This window comes from Lynx canadensis, chromosome E2 (assembly GCF_007474595.2).
Source record: "Lynx canadensis isolate LIC74 chromosome E2, mLynCan4.pri.v2, whole genome shotgun sequence".
NCBI classification, from domain to species: Eukaryota; Metazoa; Chordata; class Mammalia; order Carnivora; family Felidae; genus Lynx; species Lynx canadensis.
The window spans coordinates 47,121,901-47,144,956 of record NC_044317.1 but is presented as its reverse complement, the minus strand read 5'-3'; the positions used below and the strand labels follow the sequence as shown (position 1 = coordinate 47,144,956).

General features: G+C 56.2%; 4 protein-coding genes across 5 annotated transcripts in view; 1 reads left to right on the top strand and 3 right to left on the bottom strand.

The window, feature by feature from the left end:
- Positions 1-2,938: 2,938 nt before the first annotated feature.
- Positions 2,939-5,365, bottom strand: ZFP36 (ZFP36 ring finger protein). The gene is made up of 2 exons (XM_030299754.1): positions 5,260-5,365; positions 2,939-4,430 (listed from the first exon to the last, which is right to left on the bottom strand). Exons 1-2 carry the CDS (start codon positions 5,281-5,283, stop codon positions 3,477-3,479), a joined length of 978 nt encoding a protein of 325 aa, XP_030155614.1. The 5' UTR covers positions 5,284-5,365; the 3' UTR covers positions 2,939-3,476.
- A 5,752-nt stretch (positions 5,366-11,117) lies between these two features.
- On the bottom strand, positions 11,118-14,345 carry MED29 (mediator complex subunit 29). Its single transcript, XM_030299755.1, has 4 exons — positions 14,035-14,345; positions 13,436-13,494; positions 13,090-13,174; positions 11,118-11,434 (listed from the first exon to the last, which is right to left on the bottom strand). The coding sequence occupies exons 1-4, from the start codon at positions 14,248-14,250 to the stop codon at positions 11,192-11,194; spliced, it is 603 nt and encodes a 200-aa protein (XP_030155615.1). The 5' UTR covers positions 14,251-14,345; the 3' UTR covers positions 11,118-11,191.
- Positions 14,346-14,579: 234 nt separating this feature from the next.
- On the top strand, positions 14,580-19,357 carry PAF1 (PAF1 homolog, Paf1/RNA polymerase II complex component). Its single transcript, XM_030299752.2, has 14 exons — positions 14,580-14,854; positions 15,450-15,479; positions 15,577-15,669; positions 15,999-16,120; positions 16,209-16,275; positions 16,368-16,469; positions 16,551-16,656; positions 16,757-16,825; positions 16,910-17,013; positions 17,098-17,214; positions 17,307-17,435; positions 18,404-18,509; positions 18,618-18,708; positions 18,795-19,357. Exons 1-14 carry the CDS (start codon positions 14,808-14,810, stop codon positions 19,196-19,198), a joined length of 1,587 nt encoding a protein of 528 aa, XP_030155612.1. The 5' UTR covers positions 14,580-14,807; the 3' UTR covers positions 19,199-19,357.
- Positions 19,358-19,511: 154 nt separating this feature from the next.
- The window catches only part of SAMD4B (sterile alpha motif domain containing 4B), a 37,311-nt gene continuing 33,766 nt past the window's right edge, over positions 19,512-23,056 (bottom strand). For both annotated transcript variants that reach the window (XM_030299750.1, XM_030299751.1), the window contains exons 12-13: positions 21,918-22,001; positions 19,512-21,708 (exon numbers count right to left, since the gene is read on the bottom strand). In XM_030299750.1, coding sequence (XP_030155610.1) covers positions 21,680-21,708; positions 21,918-22,001 — 113 coding nt within the window. In that variant the 3' untranslated portion in view covers positions 19,512-21,679. The remainder of the gene's footprint in view (positions 21,709-21,917; positions 22,002-23,056) is intronic.

The following is a 23,056-nucleotide window of genomic DNA, read 5'->3' as shown; positions in this document are numbered from 1 at the left end:
CATCCTGGCCGCCAGAGGGTGGTATCGCCTCTTATATGCCTGCGAATTCAATTGGGTCTGCAAATCTCAGTTTAAGACTTCTGTAGATGTGTCGGGTTCTCCTCTGCAAACTGTCCAAGGCATTGCTTTTTCTTCTCCATCTTCTCTCTCTCTTTTTCCAGTTTCATTGAGATATAATTGCCATATAACATTGTATTAGTCCAAAGTGTACATGATTCGATATATGTATAAATTGAGAAAAAGAGTTTAGTTGACATCAGTCACGTCACATATTTTTTTTCTCCTGTGTCTTGGATTTTTCACTTTCCCTTTTCCTCCCTCTTTCTGAGTTGGTTTGTTCCTTTCAACAAATACTAAACGTGCACTATGTGACTGACTCCTGTTTAGGGTTTAGGTGTGAGTGATAGAGCAGTGAACAAGACAAAGTCCCTGCTGTTGAGGATTTGACATTCTTAGCTGGAGAGACAAGTTTCTATAAACATGAAAACTAAGTATATTTTATATGTTAGGTGGTGGTGACTGTCGTGGAGAAAGTAGAGCAAATGAGAAAGAGGATGGGGTGTTGGAGGTTCGGTGTGGGCTGCAGTAATAGTAGTCAAACACCATCTCACTCAAAAGGCATTTGAGCAGGAACCTAATGGAGGGGAGTAAGCCATAGGGATAACTGGGGAATATTTCAGGTAGCCATAGCAGCCTGTGCAAAGGCCCTGTGGCTGAAGCAGGTCAGGTATAATGGTGGAGCAGCTAGGAAGCCAGTGTGACTAGAGCAAGAGTAGCCAAAGGTAAGAGTCAGGCCACGTAGGCTGGTGAGGTCTTAGGACTTTGCCTTTTATGTGATGGGACTCTGACTCAGGTGTCAGGAAAAGTTCCCTGTGGTTGTTTTGTTGGGGAGTGGGGAGAGACTGAGGGCAGGTCCTGGGCCAGGAAAGCAGGAAGGGACTGCTATGAAGGTTCAGGTGGGAGATGATGCTGGATAGGACCACGGTGGGGGCCACAGGAGGAGACAGATATATTTAGAAGGTGAATCAGACAGAATTGCTGTTGGACTGGGGTGTGAGTTCGACAACGAAGAGTCAAGGGGACTCCCAGGTGTTTGGTACCGGTAGCTGCTGGTAGAGACCATTTTCTCAAATGAGGTTCGCTTTTGTTTTTAGCAGCAGAGACTGTTTTTGCTAAGGCAGGGGCCAGAGATGTCAGTTTCTAGTACCTCAAGTGTCTGTAAATGTCTCCTCATGGCTTGTTCTTGCTCTCTGCCTCCCCACTGTCTTTGGGTCTCCGCATTTCTATATATTTTTTTCCAACCCTCTTCTAAGTTTGGGGATCTGAGCCCTTTCCCAAAACTGAGGCGGGGGGGGGGCAGCTTCCTGGAAGAGGAGATCAATGGTCAGGGCCTGCCAGTGTGCAAGGAGAGCGAGCCAAAGAGGAGGGCAAGGGGAGGGGAGAAGGCAGTGGAGGGGAAGCGTCTGGAGAGGGAGAACCCCGACAGGAGACAGCAGAGGGGTGGGGAGGATTGGTGGAACCGAGGCGACAAGGAGTGAGAGGCAGGGGGGGAAAGGGTGGAGAGGGCAGGAAGAGGGGAGAAGGGAGAGGAAGAGAACTGAAGGAAAGAGAAGAGGGGGTAAAGGGACAGGGGGTGGGGGCTGGAAGGGGAACACAATAAAAAGGGGAGAGGAAGAGTCGGAGAGGGTGAGGGGGGAAGGGTGGCGCAGGAGGGTAAGGGAGGAGGAACTGACGGGGGGAGGGCGGGAGAGGAGAGGGAAGTGGGGATGGGGAGAGGAAAGCGGGGGGGGGGGGGGGAAGGGGTGGGGGGGCGGAGGCGGCGGCGGAAGGGGGGCGGGGCGCCGGCGCTGACGCGGGGCTGCTTCCGGGCTCGGGGCGGCCGTCTCCCCCGCCCCAGGGTGGTTCCCGCCGCCTGTTGCCTTGTATGGTCCGAGGACGCCGCTGTCCTCGGGGCCCCGCCCGACGCGGCCGCGACCCACACTCTTGGCCCGGCGAGCCCGACCCCCGGCTCGGCCCCGCCTGGAGCGCGGAACCTCGAGCTTCCGAGGACCCCCAGATGCCGAGATCCCGCAATGCTGAACTTTTCGGGCCCCGTCGGGCCAAGACTCTGCAATTCCGAGGACCTGGGGGCCCGGAGAGCCAGAATGCTGCCTTCTGGGATCCCGGAAAGTTTTCTGAGACACCCAAGGGCCTCGAATTCTGAGTCGCCCAGACTACCTCTGAGATTCTGGAATCCTGAGGCTTTCAAGCTGCCTCCCCCAGGGGGTTCCGAAAGGCTGAGTCCCCCAGGCTCTCACATCCTGGAACGCCGGGTAGTGGGATCCCAGGACGGCCCGACTTTCGGGACGCCCCCTCCCCCACTCGCCGCGCCCGGCCGCCCCCGTCCGCCCTGGGCTCGCGCCCCGGCACATTCCGTCCTCTCCGCCCCGCCCCGCCCTCCTCCCTCGGCCCCGTGGGGACGGAAACATGCCGTCCCCGCCCGCGCCCGGCCGAGTGCTGGGTCGAGGAGCCCGGCTAGACGGGAACGCCTGCACCCCCGCGCCCCGGGAACTGGCTCTCCGAGTTCTTGAGGTGACCTCACCTGGCCCCGCCCTCTCAGGTGGACGGCCGGGCCAGGTGACGTCACTTCCTGCCAGGTAAGCGCCGCCGGCTGCTCAGTCGGCCGGGGTTTCGGTTGACCCTGTCTATCCCTAAAAAAGGTGCCCCGCCACCCTCCCCGCCCCTCTTACTGCTTCGAGACCGCACAAAATCCAGGATTCAAGTTTACACACAGATTCCTTTTATTTAAAAATTCCAAAAAACACAAAAATAAACTTTTAACAATATATATTACTTAATATATTATTATAGTATACTTATAACAATAATTATTCCATCTTTTCCAATATTACAAAAATGAAGAAGAAAAACACAAGGGAAGCAGACGACCCAATATATATAAATACTATAAAATCTATTAGAATAAATAAAGTCGTCATAAATAAAGGGCCCAATGGCTGGGGGGATGGGGCAGGGTGGGTGTTTGGCAATGGCTTTGGCTACTTGCTTTTGGAGGGAAATTTTGAGCACCAGGATTCCCCCTCAGGGGGAGGCTCCAGTCACCACCAGACACTGGAACCTCAGGGTCTAGGAGAAATGGGGAGGGGGGGGCAGTAGGAGCCTATTATTCACAGCATTGGGAAAGAGGGGCGGGTAGAGGGCTCACTGCCTTCCTCAAATCTGCTACATTTTTTTTTTTTTTACAGGACCCAGAAAACACTCCTGCCCCCAACACCATGAACACCGAGCTTGCACACTGGGGACCTGCCCCAGCGTGGGGTCAGGGGAGTGGGTTAATGCACTTTGGAAGTTGGGGTGGGGGAGGCTACTTGACTGAGTCCCCCAGTTCCCCACAGCCCCAGGGCCCTTGTGGAGCCCACAGCAAAACAGAAATGGCCCCCTTGAGATCCAGCTGATCTGTACCGGGCAGGCACTTCTCACTCAGAAACAGAGATTCGATTGAAGATGGGGAGGCGCCGGGGGGCTGCAGGTGGCTGAGGTGGCCCAAAAACCCCAGCCTCGAAGACGGGTGAGTCGGATCCCCCCAGGCTGCTGCCACTGCTGGCATATTCGTCAGGATCAGATCCCAGGGAGTGTGCAGAGGGGCTCCGAGCCAGGCCACCCAAGGGCCCCCAGACACTACCCGGCGTAGCCCTTCGGCAGGAGGGGCAACAGGCTGGGGTGGGGTCCCTTCGGGCCACAGGGGTCCCAGGGGCAGCAGAGAAAGCAGAGGGTGAAAGCGGAAGGTCCCCAGGTGGTGGTGGTGGGGAGCTGGAGGGAGAGAAGGAGCATGAGGACAGGGAAGGGCCTGCCAGGCCCGCTGGTGGTGGTGATGGTCTGCGGCCGGAGGGCAGGCCTGAGAAGCTGATGCTCTGGCGAAGCACATGGGGGTGGCCTGGGACAGCCAGATCCTCGCTGGGGTTGTGGATGAAGTGGCAGCGTGAGCCGTAGGGGCAGCGGCCCTGGAGGTAGAACTTGTGGCAGAGTTCTGTCTTGTACTTGGGGTGGCGACTGGCCTGGCGCAGCTCGCCCAGACCGTGGGCAAACTGGCACTTAGCCCCATAGCGGCAGCGCCCGCTCTCTGAGAAGGTCCGACATAGCTCAGTCTTGTAGCGGGATGAGGTGGTGGGGGTCGCAGTAGGTGAGGTGGGTGAGGGTGACAGTTCAGGGCCTGGGCGGGGCGCCAGGGGTGCGAAGCCTGGGGGTGGCGGGACCCAGCCACAGCTTCGACCCTCCACCAGGCTGGTGGAGCGGCCAGGCAGACGGGCACCGACCCCAGCCGGGCTGTTGTCAGGCGAGCTGAGGCTCCAGAGCCCGGAGGAGGCCCAGCCTGGGCTGGACTCAGTCTCTCCGTGGTCAGATGGCAGGTCAGGGCTCAGCGACAGGAGGCTCTGTGGGAACAGGGACCGGTTAAGACACCGAAAATGCTGGGTGACGCCCCACCACAGCTGCAGGGCACCTAAGAGCTTGCCAGTCCGGTTTGTGGGCTCCCGGCCCGAGCCCCACCTGCCCACGTTAAAACATGGGCTCCCGATTTGGAGGTTCTGAGTTTACTCGCGACGGAAGCCCCTCCCGAGGCACCCAGGCGCTCCGGCTCCCCCGGCTGGATCAAGAGGAGACCCCAGCCTTCCCGAAGAGGACAGGCACGCCACTGTCCTCTCAGTTTTGAGCCTCTGGGCCTCTCGGGATCTGACCCCCGCGCCTCGGGTTCTCCAGTTTCACAACTGGAGGAGCAGGCAAACTTCACCCAGGCAGGGGCCGGGATCTCGTCGCTTTTCGAGTTCCCAGAGTTCCCCGCTGGGTCAAGGGGTGGAGAGACAGAAGTCAGCTTCCCCTCACCCCGAGACTCCAGCCCCAGAAACGCCTCCGCGCAAAACCGCGCCCTCAGCAACTACTAAGGGGGTAAAACCAGGTGTGGGGCCATTTCCGCCTCCAGACAGCCCTAGTCTGAGAAAAGTCTTCCACTTTTCCACCTCCAAGGGCCACCCCACCAATGTCTGGGCCGAGACCCGAAAGTCGCAGGCTCCATTTCACCTCTAGAGGATCGCACAGGTCGGAGAAGGGAGGCAGGGCCCCCGGGCTGGAGTGTGAGGCTCTATGGAGCTCCAGTTTGAGAATGGAGCCCGAGGTCCCGGGCCAGAGTTTTCGGCGCTGGGAGCCCTAGCTTAAGAAGGGGGTCAGGCATGCGGACACCGGGGGGGCCGGTCGGCGGGGGCTCACCTCGTAGATGGCGGCGAGATCCATGGCGGCGCAAACGGCCGATGGGCTGAGAAGTCGGCCAAAACTGGGAGCGCTGAAGTCAGGCTGCGGTTGGCTGGTGGAGCCGGTGTTTTTATAGACACGAAGTGAGGAGGCGGGGCCAGTGGGGCCCGCCCGGGTGGGTGGGGCCAGGAGGGGCGCTTCCCGGACGCGCGCCCCCAGCAAGGCCCGCCCGGCACCCCGCCGGGACGCGCGGGGAGGCGGGCCCGCGACCGGGCGGGGAGTGCCCACGGTGGGGGGCGGGGGGGAGGGGTGTCGGCCCAGTTTTCAAGGCTGGAGACTGAGGCGCGGAGAATCGAACTGAGCCGTGGTGGGGGCAGGGCTCCTGGGGGAATTGACCTGGGCAGGGGCCAAGAGGGCGTGCGCAGGAGAGACGGCCGGGGGGGGGGGGGGGCGGAGAGAGACGCAGAGCGAGAAAGAGACAGAAATGGAGAGACCCGAAGAGAAAAACAGAGACAGGGAGGGAGAGACACACACTGGGAGACGTACACTGACAGGGCGAGACAGGGCAGGGAGAGGAGGATAAGTTGGGAGACAGAAAAGACATGGTAGAGCGTCCCAAAGAGACAAACTCAAGGAGACAAGCGAGAGGGAGGGTCACAAAAAGAAATAGAAAAAGGGAGAAAAACAAGCAGAAACAAACACCTACATACAGAAATCCGTAGGGAACGGAGAGGGGACCAACAGGCCAGGTGGGGGATTCTGAGACCTGCCCGCCTGGTTCGGTCTCCTTCCCAAACAGCCCAGATTCAGCGAGCTTGATCGCCGTCCCCTCCACCCCCACTCGCGGGGGCGAGGGTCCCGGATACCTGGCGAGGCAGGAAAGGAGCCTCTCCTGCTCACGCAGAGCACGGCACTTCCGATCGTTTCCTCTGGGCTAAGCACCGTTCTATGAAAGTGCTTTACAGACGGCAACTCAAGGAGGTTATACACCCGTTTTGCACACGAGGAAACCCAGGCACAGAGAGGCCAAGTTACTGTCCCAAGTGCGTGTTAGTAAGTGGCAACAGTCTAACATCAGGGTCTGGAATTATGTAAAGAGTGTGCCGCCTGAGAAGCCTCCAGATTGGAAAGGAGGAGGTCTTTTATTGTGGCGGAGGGTTGCCTCGACGGAAAGGAAAGCTGTTTTGAGATGGAAGAAACGGGTCATCCCCCAACTGATGGTCGGATGGGTCTCTTTTGAATGGGTGTGCCTTGAGAGAATTCTTAATTTGCGAGGATTCCTCCCCACATTGGCAAGTGTTTGATGGTCAGGAGGGTGCCCTGAGTGACAATCTGTTAAGACCTGGAAAGAAAGCTTATTCTTAAAGGGGGTCTTGGTGAGCTGGTCGCCCTGAGAGAAAACAAGGGGGTAGAAATCATAGCCATAGCGTGCAGTCATGAGGGTGGCAAGCTCATTGTTGCAGGCTGTGGCCGCGGGCTTGTGTTGAGGTGGGAAGAGTCTGCCAGGCACACCGACTTGCCTCGTCGGACCCAGCTCGGGGGAATCCCTGGTGCGGCGCTTTCTGGGGCTGAGGGGCCTTCCCGGCCGGTCCCGTGAGCTGGGCGGCTGCGGGCGGCTTTGGCACGGTTGCAGCCTCCCGCTTGCCCGTGACTCACTCGCAAGGGGCGGGGGAGGGGGGCTTCCTGGAAGCCGTGACGAGGAGGCTCGACCCGGACGCCCGGGTTCCTCTCTCGTAACCAGGGCTTCTGTCGCCTGTAAACACAGCCTGGAGGACAACGGGGAAAAGGGAAAGGGGAGGTGCCTGGCACCCACCTCCCCGCTGGGCTCCAAATCCCAGTGCCGCTAGTAGGACGGAGGCGGCGGGAAAACGGGAGGTGGGGGATACCCTGGGGTCCCCGGAGTCTGGCTCGGCTCTGGCCGCGATCCTGGAGGAGTTTCGATTCCCTGGAGACAGGGAGCATTTCCCATCCCTGAGTCAGACGGACCCCCCCTCCGCTCCCCTATCTGCTGAGTCATCGGCCCCGAGAGCCAGGACGCTAGGGATTGGAAGACGCTCAAAGAGGCTGGAGAGGGGGCTTTGCGCGGGGAAGGGCCGACCATCCACCGAAACACGGACGGGTGGGAGCCAAGGGCTCGGGCCTCGGCCCCTCCTTTTTCAGATTTAGGGGTCCGGGTCTCCGAACCACCTCTTCGCTCAGTTGCAGACCAGGCCCCCCAGGCCCTCCTACAACAGACCCACAAGTTCGGGCGCCTATCCCTCCGTTCTCTCAAGCCTGAGTCTGAGCCCCCCGCCCCTCCTTCCTCCGATTTGGGAGTCTGGCTCCCACCCCCCTTTCCACCCCGTCCAGGCCCCAGTCGCCCCAGATGCCCCAGCCCGGGAGGAAGTTCAGGGCAGGCCTCCTCCCCGCTCCCCACGTAGCCAACGGGAAAATCCGTGGCCCCAGCGGCGGCCGGGAATCCCCTCTGGAATGACGGTGGGGAAGGGGATGGCCGGGGTCCCCCGCGGGGTGCAGGGGGGCAGGTCCTGGGCGGGCAGAGGGAGGAGGGAAGGGGCGGAAACCAGCGAGGCTAAAAATACGGCGAGCACTTCCGGCCTAGGGGGAGGGGAACGGAGAGCAGAGTTTCCAGAAAAACAAGCGGGGACGGGAAACGCGGGGGTGTGAGAGCCGGTGCGAGTGCGCGGGCGAGCAGGGGTGCGTGTACCCGCGGCACGTGTGCGCGCCTGGTGTGACTGGGCGTGAGCGGGGCGGCCGTGCGTGCAAGTGCGCGGGCCAGCCGGTGGGCGGACCGTGGCCGTCGCAGCGTGACGGTGTGTGCACTGCGGGCGCGAACGTGCGTGCCCTGATGTGCCCAGGGACGCAATTAGAAGTAGGTGTGGGACACGAGAGTGTGCGCCCCGTTTCCTGTGTGAGGGCTGTGTACTTACGGCCCCGCCTGCCACGGCTGTGTGTATAAAGGTGCGAAACCACCCGTGCCTGTGAGGTCGACGACGCTGTTGACTTTAACGGCCTCTGGCTCTAGGGAGTGTATACTCCACTGCGGCCGTCCTCGAGGTGTATTCGCAAGAACGTGTGACCCACACACCCACCTGCACATCGAGGAGTGCACTTGAAAGCCGTGTGTGTGTGTGTGTGTGTGTGTGTGTGTGTGTGTGTGTAAAGCCACCTGTGTGTCACCGTAGGTGGCCGTGGCTGTGTGCCAGCTCCCTGTAGCTCTTTTGTGTAGTGGATGGTGTTCTCAGGTGTCTGTGTCCTTTTTTGGGGGTGAGGCTGAGAACAGGGGAGGCTAGAATCTGGATGAGGTTCCTCTGAGGCCCAATCACAAGGTAGTGGCACTGGTGAACTTTGGTTCCTGACGTCTGTATCGCACATCATGGGGAGGGTGGCTGGTCACTGTTTGCCACATCCGGGGGCACAGCAGACACACACACACACACACACACACACACACACACACACACACACACAAACCTTCTCTACCTGAGAAGCATGATCTATCCCCAGCTAAGGCTGCTTTTGATAATATTGAGCTGAGTGTAGGGCTGACTCAGCCTGTGATGGGCAAAGTCTGCGATGGGGTGAAAGATAGTGGGTTAAGTGGTGATTAGAGAGTTGTTTATATATTCATGTGGTTGGATTGTTCCTTTAGAGTGTGTTTGTGGGACTGTCACTGGGTCGGAGAGCCTGGGGACACTATGATCGTAGGATGGTGGGTTATGCTGTTCTCTGCTCTGGAGGAGGGGTGTCATGTGCGCCCGTGTCCCCATGGTCTGTTTTGCTCTATGTGGCTGTGCATCTCACGTACACCCTTCCCTGGAGTTGTGGTTGTGCACCAGCCTCTATAATCTCCCTTTGGGTCTAATAATCTGGTAAAAATCTCCATGAAGGTCCTTCATGACCTGCCTCAACTTCTGTCCGTGCCCTGTGGTCAAGGCCTCCACATTGTTCCATAAACACATCAGCACATTCCTGCCTCATGGCCTTTGCACTTGCTGTTCCTCTCCTGGTGCTGCTCTCTCTCCAAATGCCCACATGCTTATTCCCTCTCCTTCAAGTCCGCTCCAATACCACCTTCTCAGTGAGGCCTTCGTGAGCTCTGTCAAGGACTTTTTAAGTAAGTCTTATCATCTATTTAACAAATAATACATATAACATCTATTTATAGGCTATAATAATAATGAGTACCCATGACCCACCACCCAATCTAAGCTCTAATGTCTTACTAATGTCTTTTAGTAAAGTAACATAATTCTCCATATGCAAATCTTGCATTTGTGTTATATTTATTCCTGTAGATAGCATCATCAACTAGTGCCCAAGACCTCCACTGCCCTTCCTGAGGGTCAGCCCGACATGCCAGGCACTTCAAGAAAGGAACTTTCGGGGCGCCTGGGTGGCGCAGTCGGTTAAGCGTCCGACTTCAGCCAGGTCACGATCTCACGGTCCGTGGGTTCGAGCCCCGCGTCGGGCTCTGGGCTGATGGGCCAGAGCCTGGAGCCTGTTTCCGATTCTGTGTCTCCCTCTCTCTCTGCCCCTCCCCCGTTCATGCTCTGTCTCGCTCTGTCCCAAAAATAAATTAAAAACGTTGAAAAAAAAAAAAAAAAGAAAGGAACTTTCTAGGATGTGTACACACACACACACACACACACACACACACACAGGGCTGGCCATTTCCCAGGACTCTAGTGTGGGGACTTGGGCTCTGGGTGAATCACAGGTCTTCACAGTCCCAGGGTTTCCTTGCAGATGTGGGGTCTAGGACACATCTGGGCAGTGACACAAGAACCAGGGCACAGAAGGTGTTGGGTGGGGCAGTCCCACAACCCGGCTGACTCACTTGAGCCTTTCACACCCCAACAGCTGAGCTTGGGCTTGCCCAGGCCTGAAAGCCATGGCTGAGCTCTCGAAGCTCTCGTTCTTGGGGAAGTGGAGAGCCTGGTGGGCTCCTCCCTCCCTGAAGCCCCCTCCCCAAGGCCTGTTTCCCGGAGCTGGGGCCCAGGCGCCTGGGTTCTTCCCCAGGACTGATGATTCACCCCTACTGGGCCCTTTTCACTTCTCCTTTGGGGCTAAAAATACAGGGACCCAGGCATCCAGCTGGACCAGGCTTCACCACGGATTGCACAACGCCCCTCGTTTGAGTGCTGCTGACGCAGGCTCCAGGTTCGGGTGGGGGAGTGAGTTGCTCCCAGGCCAGGCATGCTGAGGTCAGGGCCTAGAACTCTTTCACTTCCCCTTTCCTTGGCTGAGGACCCTGGGGGCTGGGTTGACATTGGAAGTGTTGGGGATCCCTGGACTTGGTTGTGGCCCCTGGAAATGAAACTGCTTCCCCTAGCCCCAGTTAACCTAGGGCTCCCAGAATCTGGCCTCCTTCATAATAGACAGAGTTCCAGTTAGGAATTGGGGGCAGAAGACAGCAAAAGGGGGCTAGGATAGAGATGGTCAGAGACAGGGAGACAGGAACACAGAAGCGCAGAGAGAGAGAGAAAGAGAGAGAGAAAATGGCCAAAAGAGAGAGAGAAAGTGAAAAAATGAGAGAGAGAGAGAGAGAGAGAGAGAGAGAGAGAACAGACACATGCCTTAGAAACATACAGGACAGCTAGAAAAGGGAACAAAATCAGAGAGACCACCCCCAAACTGGGACAGAAGCAGGAAGGATTGAAGGAGAGGGAGAGGTCAGGGATCCTCGCCCAGGCCAGGCTGGGGGAGAGCCCCTGGAAGAGGTCATCAACAAGCAGTCCAAAGTGCATCCTGGGCTAGGGAGGACAGCAGGCCCCTGGGCGAGCAAGGCCCCGCCCTGCAAGCTCCCTGCTAGCCTCTGCTGCCCCCTGCTGGCTGTGGCCACAGTGCTCCGGCGGGAAGAAAAGTCAAAGACAAGGCGGCTTTGAAGTCACTCTTCATTCCCTCCCGGTCCCCTTCCCCTACGGCCTGCCCCACTCCCAGCCCTGCCAGCTCACAGGGTGCCCCCAGGGCCTGTAGGTGGTGCAGGTGTCTTGCCCGTGACCTTGTTGGCACAGTCCAGCAGAGCGGTGTGAATGTCCTTGGCACAGGCAATCTGGGCTTTGATGACTGCCAGGTACTGCGGGTAGGGCAGGCTGTCAGGCTGCACAGCGTCCGGTTTGGTGGCTGTGGGCACCAGCGTTGGAGAGTGCTTGGCGCTGTCGCAACTCTGGGACAGGCACTCATGTGCCAGGCGCTGTGGGCAGGTGGGCAAGGTACGGCAGGCATCAGTGTCGCTCGCCCCGCCTACTCCCAACCCCACCCCAAGGGCCAGCCTGGGGTAGCTTGCTCAGCCTCTGGACTCCCAGGGTCTTGGGGTCAGAGCCTGGCCCCCCTGCCAATCACTTGCTGGGTGACTTCCGGCGTGCAGCCTGCTCCTCTCGGAGCCTGTTTCCTTCGCTACCTCATCAGGCAAGGACGAGAACGCGTGTGAACAGAGAACACGAGAACAGTGTGAGAGCCACGGGCACTAGCACGTCACCTTAAGTGCTAACTGATGAATGTCGGCCAGCTATTACTGTGACTGTCCTAACTGCAGCCTTTGGCACTGGCAGTGACTTCTCCGATGACACCTGCTCCTGGGTTTCCTCCTTCTTCTCTGGCTGCTCTCTCTAGACACTTCTTAGTCTACACAAGCCTTAAATGGGGGTAATTCCCAGGTCCCGTCTCCTCTCCCACCCTCAGGCACCACTCAGTTCCCACCTCTGCGCTGACACCACATCTGTGTCCCCGGCCTCCCCTGGAATTCCAGAGCTCTCATACCCTCCCCACCAAAACGTTCCTCTTCCTGGGTCCCTGTCTCAGGAGCCTGTCTTGGTGCGGCCTAGCCCCCTTGAGTCCTGCCATGGTTGCCTCCTGGGGCTCCCAGTCTCCACTCTTGGCTCCTCGAACCCATCCTTCGTTGGGCAGCCAGAGGCATATTCCTAAAGAAGCCAGCAAGCAGGTCCACGGTCTTCTCTGCTTAAAACCCTCCATGGCTCCCCAGCGCCCACAGGGCTATATTCAAAACCCAACAAGCCCTAATGCCTCCTACACCTCAGTAGCAAAACTGAGTTTCATGACATTCCTAAAGGAGAGTTCAAGCAACAGCCTGTTCCTTCTGGCTGGAACACCTTTCTACCACCACCAGGCTTCTCAAATTCTGGTTTTTCTTTCAAAACCTAGTTCAAAATGATGACGACGACACTACAGGAAACATTTGCCACATGCTTAGTACCACGTTCAGCTTTTTACATATGTGATCTTGCTGTCTTTCCCCAAAGTTAATTTCTCAAAGGAGAAACCCAAGGCTCACAGGTGGCAACTGGTGGTCCATCTGATTCCAGAGGCTGTGCTCTTAGCCACCCACTCTCCCCAAAACTCCTATGCCTCTTCCATTTATGTCTCAGCCTCAGCTCAGATGTGCTTTCCACCAGTAGCCCTCTCTGAGCCCCCTCTCCTTACCCTACCTTAGGCAGAGTCAGGTTCCTTCTCTGGCCTTCTACACTCCCCTGAGCTTCCATCGCTTTACTTTTTTGTTTTTTCTCTCATTTTAATCCTGACACCTCCCCTATCACATCAGGCTATGTGCCTCCCCCATCATAGCCCTGACTTGTGTGGGCTGGGCTTTTCCTATCACAGACCTGACCACCCTGAGCTGTCATTGTTTGAGGACATATGTCACCCCAGTGAACTGGAGGCTTTGTGAAGGCAAGGATCAGGACAACACTGTGTCCCCAGCATCAGCTGATGCACACATCTGGCCCACAGGAGGTGCTCAGTGTGTGTGTGTTGACTGACTGAATGAGGGTTCCTGACGACCTGAGGACTGAGGCAGGATTGTGGTGCCCCAGTGTCTAGAAGGCCCCTTACCAGGCAGAGCTCCAGCTGGTCACAGAGTGCGTAGAACTCCTCCAGACACTTGTCAAAGCGCTGTATAGGTCCGTCACTGCTCTTTCTGTAGTCCAGGAGAAGAAGGTGACTGGAGAATGGATTTCCAATCTCTGGGATGTCAGTGTCTACCCAACCAAGTATCCATCAGGAAACCAGTTTAGGCCCAGAAGCCCCAAGGCAGGGCCTAAGGGACTGTTTTAGAAGAAGCAAAAAGAGCAAGGCCAGACGCTAAGGAGTGGGGCTTGAAAATAGAAGGAAGGTGGGGGGAGGTGGATGGGAATCCGGGTATGAGTTTCTAAGACTAGGAAAAGGGGACTGTACTCACTGTCCGTTGTCAATGTTAGTGTTCTGAATCAAGTTCTGGGCTGCGACTTTCATCAAGGTCTAGTTTATAAAAAAATAAAAATGCACGAAATGGAGAAACAGAGGGGGATGCTTTTGGTAGATCTACAGTCTTCCTTAAGATCTATTCAATTTCAAGCCTTCTCTTCACTTGGCACGTCTCCTCCTGTCAATCCAGAGTAGCACCTGTATTTTCCCAGAAGCCCGCTCTCATCCAGGGTTCTCGCCAGTAATCTCCCCGACAGATCTTAGATCCTCCCTCACCCACGAATCACGGGCAGAATCTCTGTACAGGCTGGTCCCTTCCTCAGGCTTTAACAACCAGAGCCTTTTTGCCCCTTCAAACTCCCTCCCACTCGAGTTCCGGCCATTCAAAGGCCTAACATTCGCGCTTATCCCGCTCACACTGTAAATCAGCAGAGCTTCGCTTTGGCCTCATCAAAAGGGCCAACTCATATTCCCGTTCCCTGCCTAACGCTCCTTTGCTCTCTCCCACACTACAGAGTCCCTCTGCCCTCCCCTGTCCCCCTTGGAGTCAGAGAACCAAACCCCGCAATCTTCTCGCCGTTCCTAGCCAATCACCTGCAGGCTCTCCTTCAACTGCGGGATGAGCATCTTATAACGCTGCACTGGATCGAAGTCCTGTTGCTGTTGCTGCAAAAGCCCGCTCTGGGCAGGCCCCACTAGCTGTGCTGGTGGTTGCGGCTGCTGCTGGGGACCCGGGCCACCAGACGAACCCGGACCCGACACACCTGCAGCGGACGAAGCCGCAGCAGCCTGCTGCTGGGACGCAGCCATCTTCCTCGCTTAGCGCGCCGGAAATACGCCACAGGCGTGTCTCTCCCGGTTTCTTTCTAGCTTCTGTGTTTCCAGGCCCTGTTTGCTCGTTAGCTCCTCCTTCCAAGCAAGTCAGCCAATGGGGGGAAAGAATGACTACCCGCACTTGACGCTCAAATAAAACGTCATACGGAGATACCGATTCACCAATCACAAGAGGTTTTTCTCCCTTCGCTCCGCCCTTTACCCAGCTATTTACCAATCCGGGTGTGGGTCTAATACGGACTCTATTTCCCAGAAGGCCTCGCAGCTTGAGGCTACTTGTCGGGTCCTCAGCGTCTTGGCGGCAGTTGGTGGAGACGGAGCTGCGAGTCCGTCTTTGGCGCTGCCTGCGCGTTTACCTGAGTCTCTACAGGAGCTCTTCTCACCAGCCCACATCATTCCGACCCTGCTTCCTCAGAGAGCGGCGCCAACCCGAGCCTTCTCTCGGATTAGGCGTCCGCCGACGTCGGTACACCCTTCCGCCTCTCCCCGCGGCTCAGCAAGGACCCCGTCCGGGCTTCCTTCGCCTTGTCGCCATGGCGCCCACCATCCAGACCCAGGCCCAGCGGGAGGATGGCCACAGGTAGGCGCCACGCCACCTGGCTGCACCGCTTTCCTCTGGGTCTATTCAGGTTTCGGCGAGGCGGGGGGTCGGGCTCGGGTATCCTCCTACAACGTCAGCAGCCCCCTAGGTCTGCCCGTGATGTCATACCCCTCCCGCGAACGCCGTGACGTCACCGAGCGCTCACCTTTGACATAGGGGGGTAGGTTCCTTCAGGGGTGGGGTGCTGCTCCCTTCTCCCTGCCATGGGAATTCAGGGATTAGACTCTTGGGAGGCTAAGTAGAAGGGACTGTGCTTTTAAGATTCCAGTCAAGCGTTTGGAGACCCCCTTTTCCAAAATCAATTGAGTACGTAGTTGTATTAAAGCACTTGAAGACATCCCCTCCAAAAGGGATTGAGCAGCTGGCTTCATTCATGGAAGCATCTGCAGACACTTGTTTTTAAAAGGAGTTAAAATACTAGACTCCCTCCATTAAAGTACTTGGAGCACCCCTCCCAAAAGGGATTAGCATTTGTCACCCCCTTCTCCCCTCTTTTAAAAGCTTGGAGCCCCCCCCCCCCCTTCTGTAAATCCTGTTCATCTTTATGTCAATGTCTTTCTCTCTTACCTACCAGGCCCAATTCTCACCGGACTCTGCCTGAGAGGTGAGCCCCATTGTGTTTTCTCAGAGGGATGGGCCCGTGGGCGCTGGGAGCAGAGGTGGGGCAGCAGGGGCTAGGTTTTAAGCTACTGTATTCCCAGGTCTGGAGTGGTCTGCCGAGTCAAGTACTGCAATAGCCTCCCTGACATCCCCTTCGACCCCAAGTTCATCACCTACCCCTTTGACCAGAACAGGTGAGACTGACATGGAGGATGGTGAAACAACCCACTTTGAACAGGAGTTCCTTGAGAGAGAGAATTGCTTCTCTTGTTGGCCGCTTTTTTCAGAGCCTAGAACACTATCTGGCATATGGTAGTAGGTGCTCTATAAATATTTAATGAATGAAACCATCGGTGTCTAAGTCTTTACCCATTGAGGAGCCAGCCTTCTCACTCTGAAAAGGGGGGGAGGGGGGACACTGCATTTTGAGTTCTTCCCTGGAGAAGCTTGGGCTCTGGGAAACAGGGATATGAAGGGTAAAGCTGGAATCAGGAAACCATAATAGGTATGTTTCCCCACCCAGGTTCGTCCAGTACAAAGCAACTTCCTTGGAAAAACAGCACAAACACGACCTCTTGACTGAGCCAGACCTGGGGGTCACCATTGACCTTATCAACCCTGACACCTACCGCATTGACCCAAATGGTGTGTGAGAAGGCGGGGAGGGCTTGCACTAGGCCAGCAAAGGCTAGGACCTCCCTCATAGTCTTCCTGGCCCCTTGTTCTCCTCTAGTACTCCTAGATCCAGCTGATGAGAAGCTTTTGGAAGAGGAGATTCAAGCTCCCACAAGCTCCAAGAGGTGAGTGTGTGTGTGGAGGGGGGACTGGAGATACGGGGGATCTATGATGGGAGGAGGGTGATGGGTCCTTGGTGCCTAATACTCCACCCCAGATCCCAGCAGCATGCGAAGGTGGTGCCGTGGATGCGGAAGACAGAGTACATCTCCACTGAGTTCAATCGTTATGGCATCTCCAACGAGAAGCCGGAGGTCAAGTAAGTTGTGGTGGGTAGGAAGGGAAAAGTGGAGATTTCAGGTGTGTTCAGTGACTCCTAAAAGCGTCTCTTTACTCCTAGGATTGGGGTTTCTGTGAAGCAACAGTTCACTGAAGAAGAAATATACAAAGACAGAGATAGCCAGATCACAGCCATTGAGAAGACTTTTGAGGACGCCCAGAAATCAGTTAACTGAGGGACCGGGATGGGATGGGGGTGGGAGGCAGACCAAGGTGCAGCTCCAGAGCTCCGCATCCTCCTCCTCACCCTGTTTTTGACCCCACCAGATCTCCCAGCATTACAGCAAGCCCCGAGTGACACCGGTGGAGGTCATGCCTGTCTTCCCAGATTTTAAGGTCAGATCCAGGGCAGGAGGCAGAGAGAGGTAGCCTGCCATCTCTGCTCGTCCCAGTCTAATCCCAGGGCTCTCCGTCCCCCAGATGTGGATCAACCCATGCGCTCAGGTAATTTTTGACTCAGACCCAGCCCCCAAGGACACAAGTGGTGCAGCTGCGTTGGAGATGATGTCTCAGGCCATGATCAGGTAAGTAAGTGGCCCCACTGCCCACCTTGACCTGCTTCTCATTGCCCCTTTGTCCTCACTCTTCACTGCTCTTCTCCCAACCAGAGGCATGATGGATGAGGAAGGGAACCAGTTTGTGGCCTATTTCCTGCCTGTGGAAGAGACACTGAAGAAGCGAAAGCGGGACCAGGAGGAGGAGATGGACTATGCACCAGATGATGTGTGCGTGGGGTGTGGGGTTTTGGGGACTGAAATTGGGTTTTCTTTTCTCCTTCATAAGGAAGAAATGGAGCTGACCTTGTTCCCCTCACCAGGTATGACTACAAGATTGCTCGGGAGTACAACTGGAACGTGAAGAACAAAGCTAGCAAGGGCTACGAAGAAAACTACTTCTTCATCTTCCGGGAGGGTGATGGGGTTTACTACAATGAGTTGGAGACCAGGTACTTGGCACACTCCTCCCTCGGATTAGCCTGGGCCTGTGCTTTCGAATCAAGGTCCTGGGGTATGTGGGAACTACCTTGGAGGTCATTTGTACGTAAGGATTGGTCGTGTGCATTTTCAGTAAGAGCAGCAGAAGCCTGCTCAAGCATGTGACCCGGGCCTGGTTTTAACATGAGAGCCCAGAAAGAAATCTCAAGATTGAGCTTTTTTGTAGGGTAGATAGCCAAGCTTCTTCTGATGTCAATAAGAGACTTCACGTGAAAGTAAACGTAGGCAAAATACAGAGTAATATGTAAAATTAGCATAAATAGTTTAAATGAAATCCTAGATACCCAAATTAAAAATGTGACCTCCTGCCCAACTCCCCCGAGAGCTAAGTTTATTCCTGTGCTAGAGCCCTTGGTATAATTTGAGGGTTGGGAAAGGAAGTGTGATCCTGGGTTTGTTGAAAGCAGAGGTCACAAATTCTGATCCTATGTAAAAGGTGGCACAGTGGGCTGGGTGGGCTCTGGGTGACCTGGAGCTCTTGGCAACCTCCAAGAGGCACCATGACCTAGCCCGGCAAAGGGCTCCAACCTATTGTTACTATGCTATGGGGGTTGGGGGAGGGGAAGTCCCAGTGGGGCCATAGATTAACATTTTCCAGAAGCCAGCAATCTAGATTCTGTGCTTTAAGTGTTGGTAACTAATTCGCCTTAAAAATCTCTTATGGATACTCCTATATGTGTATGTGTGTGTGCGTGCGCGCGTAGACGCTTTATAAGTACAGGAGATTGTGGAACTATTATCCTTCCTTTCTCCCGTATCCAACCCCTAAGTTTAGTCCCCTTATCGAACTCGCATTTATTCTGGTCTGTTCTGGAGTAAGCAGCGGTAAGGAAGTAAGAACCAAGTCAGACTAGATACCAGAGTGGGGTCTTCAGATGCATTTTCTACACACACCTCTCCACCACCGTGCCCGCTGCAGGGTCCGCCTGAGTAAACGCCGGGCAAAGGCTGGGGTTCAGTCGGGTACCAATGCCCTGCTTGTGGTCAAGCACCGGGACATGAACGAGAAGGAATTAGAAGCCCAGGTAACAAACATCACTGGCCCAGGGCACCCGTAGAGAGTGGTGGTGGGTAGGGAGAGACGCAGAGGCCTGACAGAACACCCTCCTTCCCCTCAACCATGCTGCTTCCAGGAAGCACGGAAGGCCCAGCTGGAGAACCATGAACCTGAGGAGGAAGAGGAAGAAGAGATGGAGACAGAAGAGAAAGAAGCCGGGGGCTCAGGTAAAGCTGGACAGGCTGAACCCCAGGAGCCCTGGGAAGGGTGGGAAACTGGGAACTGGGTCTCACCTCTCTCTGCTCCTTTACAGATGAGGAGAGAGAGAAGGGCAGCAGCAGTGAGAAGGAAGGCAGCGAGGATGAGCGCTCAGGCAGTGAGAGCGAACGGGAAGAGGGTGACAGGGACGAGGCAAGTGACAAGAGTGGTAGCGGCGAGGACGAGAGCAGTGAGGATGAGGCCCGGGCCGCTCGGGACAAAGAGGAGATCTTTGGCAGCGATGCGGATTCAGAAGACGATGCGGATTCTGATGATGAGGACAGAGGCCAGGCCCGTGGCAGTGATAATGATTCGGACAGCGGCAGTGACGGGGGTGGCCAGCGGAGCCGGAGCCGCAGCGCCAGTCCCTTCCCCAGTGGCAGTGAGCACTCAGCCCAGGAGGATGGCAGTGAAGCAGCAGCTTCTGATTCCAGTGAAGCCGATAGTGACAGTGACTGAGTCCCAGGTCCTTCAGGGTTGGTGCAGACACGATTACAATGCGATTATTATGCGCAGGAAGGCACTTTTCTTCGGGTGGTCTATTTGTGAGCCCTTCGCTTTGTTCATTTCCCTCCTCTGCAAGCCTTGCTGTTAATAAAGCCAGTGTCTTTCCCTTTACTCCCCCATCCAGCCCTATGGTCTCATTCGGCTTACACCTCGCCTTCCCCCCACCCCAGGAGCTCCAAGGCCTCAGGTCAAGGCCACTAGGTTTTCCATGAAATGTAGCATAACAAAGGTCAGAATCCTTTTTTTTTTGTTTTGTTTTTGTTTCTTGTTTTTTTTTTTTTTTTTTTTCCAAAATAAGCCCAGACCATTAAACAAGTGAAACTCCAACAAGTAAGTCTTCTCCAACAGCGAGAAAAACTGTACAGTTACTCAAAGCTGATTCTGCCAGTGGGGCTGGGGATAGGAGGGAAGGTGAAATCATGGTGGTGGGGTGGGGGCGTAGGGGCCTGGGGAGGGGCTGGAGCAGAAGAGGGTCAGGGTCCTGCCCGTCAGAGTGGGGCCGCCTGCGTCCTGCACACTCTGCTGTCAGGTGGGGGGGGGGGGGCAGCTCTTGCCTCCCGCTGGGTGTGGTGGGGGGTGTCCCTCACCACCTCCCAGTGCCAGGCAGAGCCTGCTCACCCTGATGGGTAGCAAAGAAGACAGGACTTGGCTGGGAGGCGGTGAGGGTCCTGTAAGAGGGACACCCTGCTGATTCCAAACGAGGTGGCCCCTGTCCATCCCACTTCCCGGGGCTATTGGGAGGGGGACTGGAGAAGCCCTGGGAGCTTGAGGGGAATGAGCAAAGGCACAGAAACATGGCGGGGCCGGGGTGGGGACTTGCATAGGTTGATGAGTGTGCAAGAGGTACATAAATAAACCTGACACCCCACCCAGCCCGGCACTGGGAGAGGAGGTGGGGACCTTAGCAGATCCCCAGGGCCACCCTCCCCCCTGGCTTCCTCCCCCTCCCTGGGCTCAGAGCTGAGGGAGGGCCAGACCAGGAGGGCAGAGGCAAGAAGGTCTGGGGAATGGGGTGAGAGTGCAGGGAGGGCGGTGGTTTTAAAATTTTTTTTTTTTTTGGTTTTTTGTTTTTTCCCAACATTTTGTATCTTTAATAACATACACAATGGTTACCAGCCATATTCATAACAAAAGTTATTCATAAAATGTATCTAAAAATAACATTTTTTTTTTTTCCTTTTCGGTGTGAAAAGCTTGAGAATGTCCCAGTGAGGGGGGTGGGGTGGGTTGAGTAGGAAGAGGGGGTTGGAATAGGGGACCCTGGCTTCCCCACAGCCTGAACCCCCAAATCCCCTCCCTCCACCTGGGCCCCAGCACAACCCCTCAGCAGGAACAGAGACCAGAGGGTTTGTATGATTCCACGGCTGGGACAAATCTCTGGGTTATGATATAGTGTTTCACTTAAGTGAGGTCATGACAGAATGGGGGGTAGGGGAAGGATGAAAGAAAAAGCGGGGTGGGGAAAGAAACCAAAAACCAAACAATCCCCTTTCCCTTATTCCTTACCCCCAAGTCTTTAGCAACCAGACCCGGGAGTGGACAAGGGTGTGTTGGTTGCGGGAAGGGGATGTTAAGGCAACAGACTTCCTGACCTCACTCGCTGCCCTGGCTCCCGGCCTTCAACCACTGCATCTGGGGAGCCCGGGCTGGGGGGAAGTGGGGAAGGGCTAGGGGGTCTGGAGGAGGGGGCTCTGCCCTCTCCCCTTGTAAAATTCAGGCTCCCCCTGCCACTTTCTTGGCTCAGAGGCCTGGGGATTCTAAAAATGAGAGGGAATGATCAGAGAGAAAAACCGTTAAGAACTATATAAATATGCATCTTAAATAGGCCTAAGAAATTAATTGTAGAGAACCTCTGATAAACAGGGCAAAAGGAAGTGAGGGAAAGGAGGGTGGCTCCTGTCCTTGCAAATGACGAGAATGGGGAAGAAGGTGGAGAGGAGAGGAGAAGAGGCTCCTCCACTCATCCACCACCTTCACCTCAGCCCCTCCCAAATAACATCCAGGAGAGCAGGTTATGTATCCCACTTCTCTCTCCACAAATGTCAGATGGTTCTGAGCAGGCCCCACAAGATAGGGGGGAGCTGCTCCCCTGGGAGGGGCAGGGGGCCGGCAGTCTGGAGGAGGCAGGGGTGGGACGGGGCCGGGTGGGGGAACGAGGGAGGGAAGGAGGGGCAGCCGGGCTGGCCAGTCCCTGCCCCTTTATCCTGGCTGCCCCCTACCTCCCTGAGCCTCAGCAGAGACCCCTTGACGGGCCTGGGAGTGAGCAAGGCGTGTGCCAATGTTAAACAAAAGTTAAAAGGGTGAGAGAGTAGAAAAATACTAGAATGTATAGCTGAGCCAGCCCACCCTCTCGCTGTCGCGGAGAAGCCCGTTGGGGGTTGGCCCCCGCCCGCCGCCCAGGGAGCCTATGGGTGCGCTGGGCTGTGGGTCCCGTCAGATGGTGGAGGTTTTGTCTGTCCCATCTGTGATAAGAAAGGGAGGAAGGGAGGAAGATCAGGAACTGGCGGGAGGCCCAAGAAAAGGCGCTCGGGTAGCCTGTCATCCCAGTCAGGCCCTCCCTGGAGGCTGGCCTCCCCTAGGGACCCCTCAGGTTGCTCTGAGTTGCTCAGTTCAGAGGTGGAGACGCTGCTGGGTAGGTGGGAGCTGGGTCAGGGAAAGAGGAAATGCTCACCACCCAAGGCGTGTTCTGTCATGCTCAGACATAGAGACTCCAGAGTGGGATTGATCTCCAGGTCAGGCCCAGGGACCGGGCAGTCTGAGGGCGAGAGAGAAGGGAGGCGTGAGGACTGAACTGAGGTGGGAAGCAGAACCCAGGAGACAAAGGACTGGATGGGCTGGCATGGGGGAGGGGCTGACAGGGACAAGAGGGAAAGGAGGGAGGGAGAGAGTGGCAAGAGACCGAAAAACTGCGTGAGACATGGCACACACCAGACGGAAAGTATGACCGGGCAGAGATGAAGGACACAGACGGGCCTGGGTGCGTCATGGCGCAGGCAGAGGCTTAGCAATGCAGACAAAGCCTGATCAGCCGACCGAGGAAGTGATGTGAAGCTGAGGGAGCTTCCTGGAGGCCACACGCTACATGTTGCCTTAGGCACAGTCTGGGCATCTGCCCCAGGCACTGGGCAGCCCCGGGCTCCTGGACTCTGTATTTGGTGCAGAAGCTTCATTAGAACCCTTCCCATCCCCACTCGGACTTGCTTCTCTGGGCTGGATGTCATCTGGGCAGGCCCAGCAGGCGGGGCAAATCAGGACAGCAGCCATGGGGCTTGTCCTCAAACAACCTCTCAAAAGGGTCTCCTGTTCTGGTGAAACAACCCACCTCCCTGAGCCGCCCTGACCCCACCCTGCAGTGCTTAAAACCCTTCCCTTGGCTCCTCACTGCTACAGGGAGGAAGCCTGAGCTTTCTGCCTGAGTTCAGAGGACCTGCTCCCCTCTCCAGCCTCACCTGTCGTCACATTCCCAATGAACCCTGAGCTCAGACCATGTCAAGACACCTAATTGTCTCTCCTTAACAAAAAAATGTTTTGACCTTGGGCAAGTCACCTGAGTGTCAGATTCACGACTGATCTGATGGGAATGACACCAGCGCCCTCATGTGTGCAGCCGGGAGGCTCTGATTTGCCAGCGCAGGAGAGCTGCTGGACACACAGCGCAGCACAGAGCACGCCCGTAAAAAGAACGGTTTCAATTTTTTGCTCGTGCACTTCATCCATCCAGCCATTTAGCACCAGTTACAGAGGCCCACCACGTGCCAAGGCCTAGGCTAAGACGAACACAATGGCAGGGCCTCTGCCTGTGACAGATGG